Here is a 2200-nt window from a genome sequence, read left to right on the forward strand (position 1 = left end):
TTGGTTAAGGATGAAGACCTGAAGACAAGGAACAGGAAAAAATAAATACCATTAAAAAAGTTTAATAATTAGAATACAAAATTTCCCTCTCCTTTCCGCATCAAGAATTCCACATCTCTCACTCTCGCCCTCTACTCCACCCCTCTACTTTCATCTTTTCTTTTTATTCTTGTCACCTGATTTTTCTGCTCATTTCTCTCGTCGCTAATCAATCTTCTTCCACTCTGCTTATTTGTTCATACTTCTCAAAATACCAATTCAACCGCATTTAATTAACGTTTTTTTTCTTCTTCTTCTCCAGGAACTGTTCCACCGAGCCACCGCGCCCACAACCCCCCTTGTCAGATCCCGAAGCCACACCCTCTCGTTACCAGGTCCCTATAGGCAAGCCCCTCATAAGCCAGGTAACCGCAGACAAGGCCCTCATTCCCAGTTCATTACTAAGTCCCCGCAGACAAGTCCCTCATAAGCCAGGTCACCACAGACAAGATCCTTCATTCCCAGGTCACCGTAGACAAATTCATAATTCCCAAGTCACTACATACAAAGCTCATCATTCCCTGGTCATCATAGACAAGTTCCCTCCTTTCCAGGTCAACGCAGACAAGTCCATAATTCGCAGGTCACAGCAGATAAGTCCTTCAATCCCAGTTCATAACCAAGTCACCGTAGACAAGTCTTTCATTTCGTGGTCACGACAGCCACATCCTTCATTCCCAGATTACCGCAGACAGATCACTGCAGCTAAGTTCTCATTCCTAAGTTCCCACTACCCAGTCCAATATTGCCAGGTCGCTATAGCCAAGTCTCACATTACCAGGTATCTGTAGATCCCCGCAACCAAGTCCCTCATTACCAGGTCTCCGCAGCCAAGTCCCTCAATGACAGTTCCCCGGATCCATCCCGCCCTTCACGTCCTTCCATAAACTAATCGCTCCACCAGGTTCCTCGACCACGCCCCACCACGTGGTTGCAGATGCTTCCTCAGTCCTTCCACAATCACCCGGGTCCTCCCCTGTGGCTTCCTTCGATCCTGGTCCTTATGTCACAACTGCAGGACGTCACAACAGAAGCAACTGGGGGATATCGGCTTCCGGGTTCCAGAATCGAAGTCAGCAGTTCCTTCCCTCCGTACAATCGGCGTCTGGAGACTTCCGTCCCCAACAGGAGGGAATATTTCGGAACTGGGATAGGCGCCGACGGAGGGAGGGATATATCTTCAGGGTCTTTCCAGGGGACGGGGACTTCAGGTGACGAATTGAAGATGTTTTCCTGGAAAGAGGAATCCGGCAGGACTCGAACTCCGAAACACGGAATTATACTGGACTTCGAAAATTCCGCAAAGAGAAAAACGCCAGGATCGTCGGAGGAAGGAGGAGAGAGGGACTCTTCAGGGACTCACGAAAGGGTCCTTCAGTATAAATCAGCCCCCAAAGACCTAGACGTCAGCCCTGAAGTCAAAGGCAGGGACTTCACTGACCCGGATCCTCCCTGGAATGAAAACATGGAAATTAAAGCCAGTGATTATTTGCTTCCTGGGAGATTGAGAAATAATTCAAGTCAGTCTCAGGTCTCTCCAGGGAAGGATGACGCGGATGCCTACGTCCCAGCCAGAAGAAAACTCTGGAAACGGAGGTCGAAGGAGAGAAAAGTTTTGGGAAAGAAAACCTGGGAAGGAAATAAGAATAAGAACGAAAATATTATCGAAAACGGTTTTATAAAGGAAATGAAGAGAAGTGTTAAACAAGAAATGAGTGAATTGGATATTAGAGAAATAATGGAGACGGACGAAAGTAAAGAGAGCGAGAAACAAAAGTGGGTCGTTGAAGAAAAACGGGGAAAGAGCGTCAGCAAAAAACAAAAGAAATTAGAGGAAGTTAAAGAAGAAAATGGCTTTAAAAACACTGCGCCGAAAACCACTACGAGAGGAAAGAAGGAAGCGGAAGATAATACAAAAACAGAGACAGAAGAAGAAGGAAACATTTTCAGAGGCAAATATGGAACAGAAGAAGAAACAAATGATGGGAAACAGAGAAAATTAGGAAGAAGAGGAAAATACGGAAACGACGGAGAAGGGGAAAAGGGTGAAAGAGAGAACGAGAAACAAATCTTGGAGAACAAAAAGAAACGACAATCATTTGAAAACAAAGAAGAGAAAGTGAAAGAGAAAGAAAAGGAAGATGGAGAAGTTCAGACACCG

At 45.8% G+C, this 2200-nt stretch overlaps 1 protein-coding gene across 1 annotated transcript in view; it reads left to right on the forward strand.

The window, feature by feature from the left end:
- Positions 1-2200, forward strand: part of LOC119582297 — a 39074-nt gene that overhangs the window by 33192 nt on the left and 3682 nt on the right. The window contains exon 2 of the mRNA XM_037930511.1: positions 302-1991. Coding sequence (XP_037786439.1) covers positions 977-1991 — 1015 coding nt within the window. The 5' untranslated portion in view covers positions 302-976. The remainder of the gene's footprint in view (positions 1-301; positions 1992-2200) is intronic.

This window comes from Penaeus monodon, chromosome 15 (genome assembly GCF_015228065.2).
Source record: "Penaeus monodon isolate SGIC_2016 chromosome 15, NSTDA_Pmon_1, whole genome shotgun sequence".
Classification (NCBI taxonomy): domain Eukaryota; kingdom Metazoa; phylum Arthropoda; class Malacostraca; order Decapoda; family Penaeidae; genus Penaeus; species Penaeus monodon.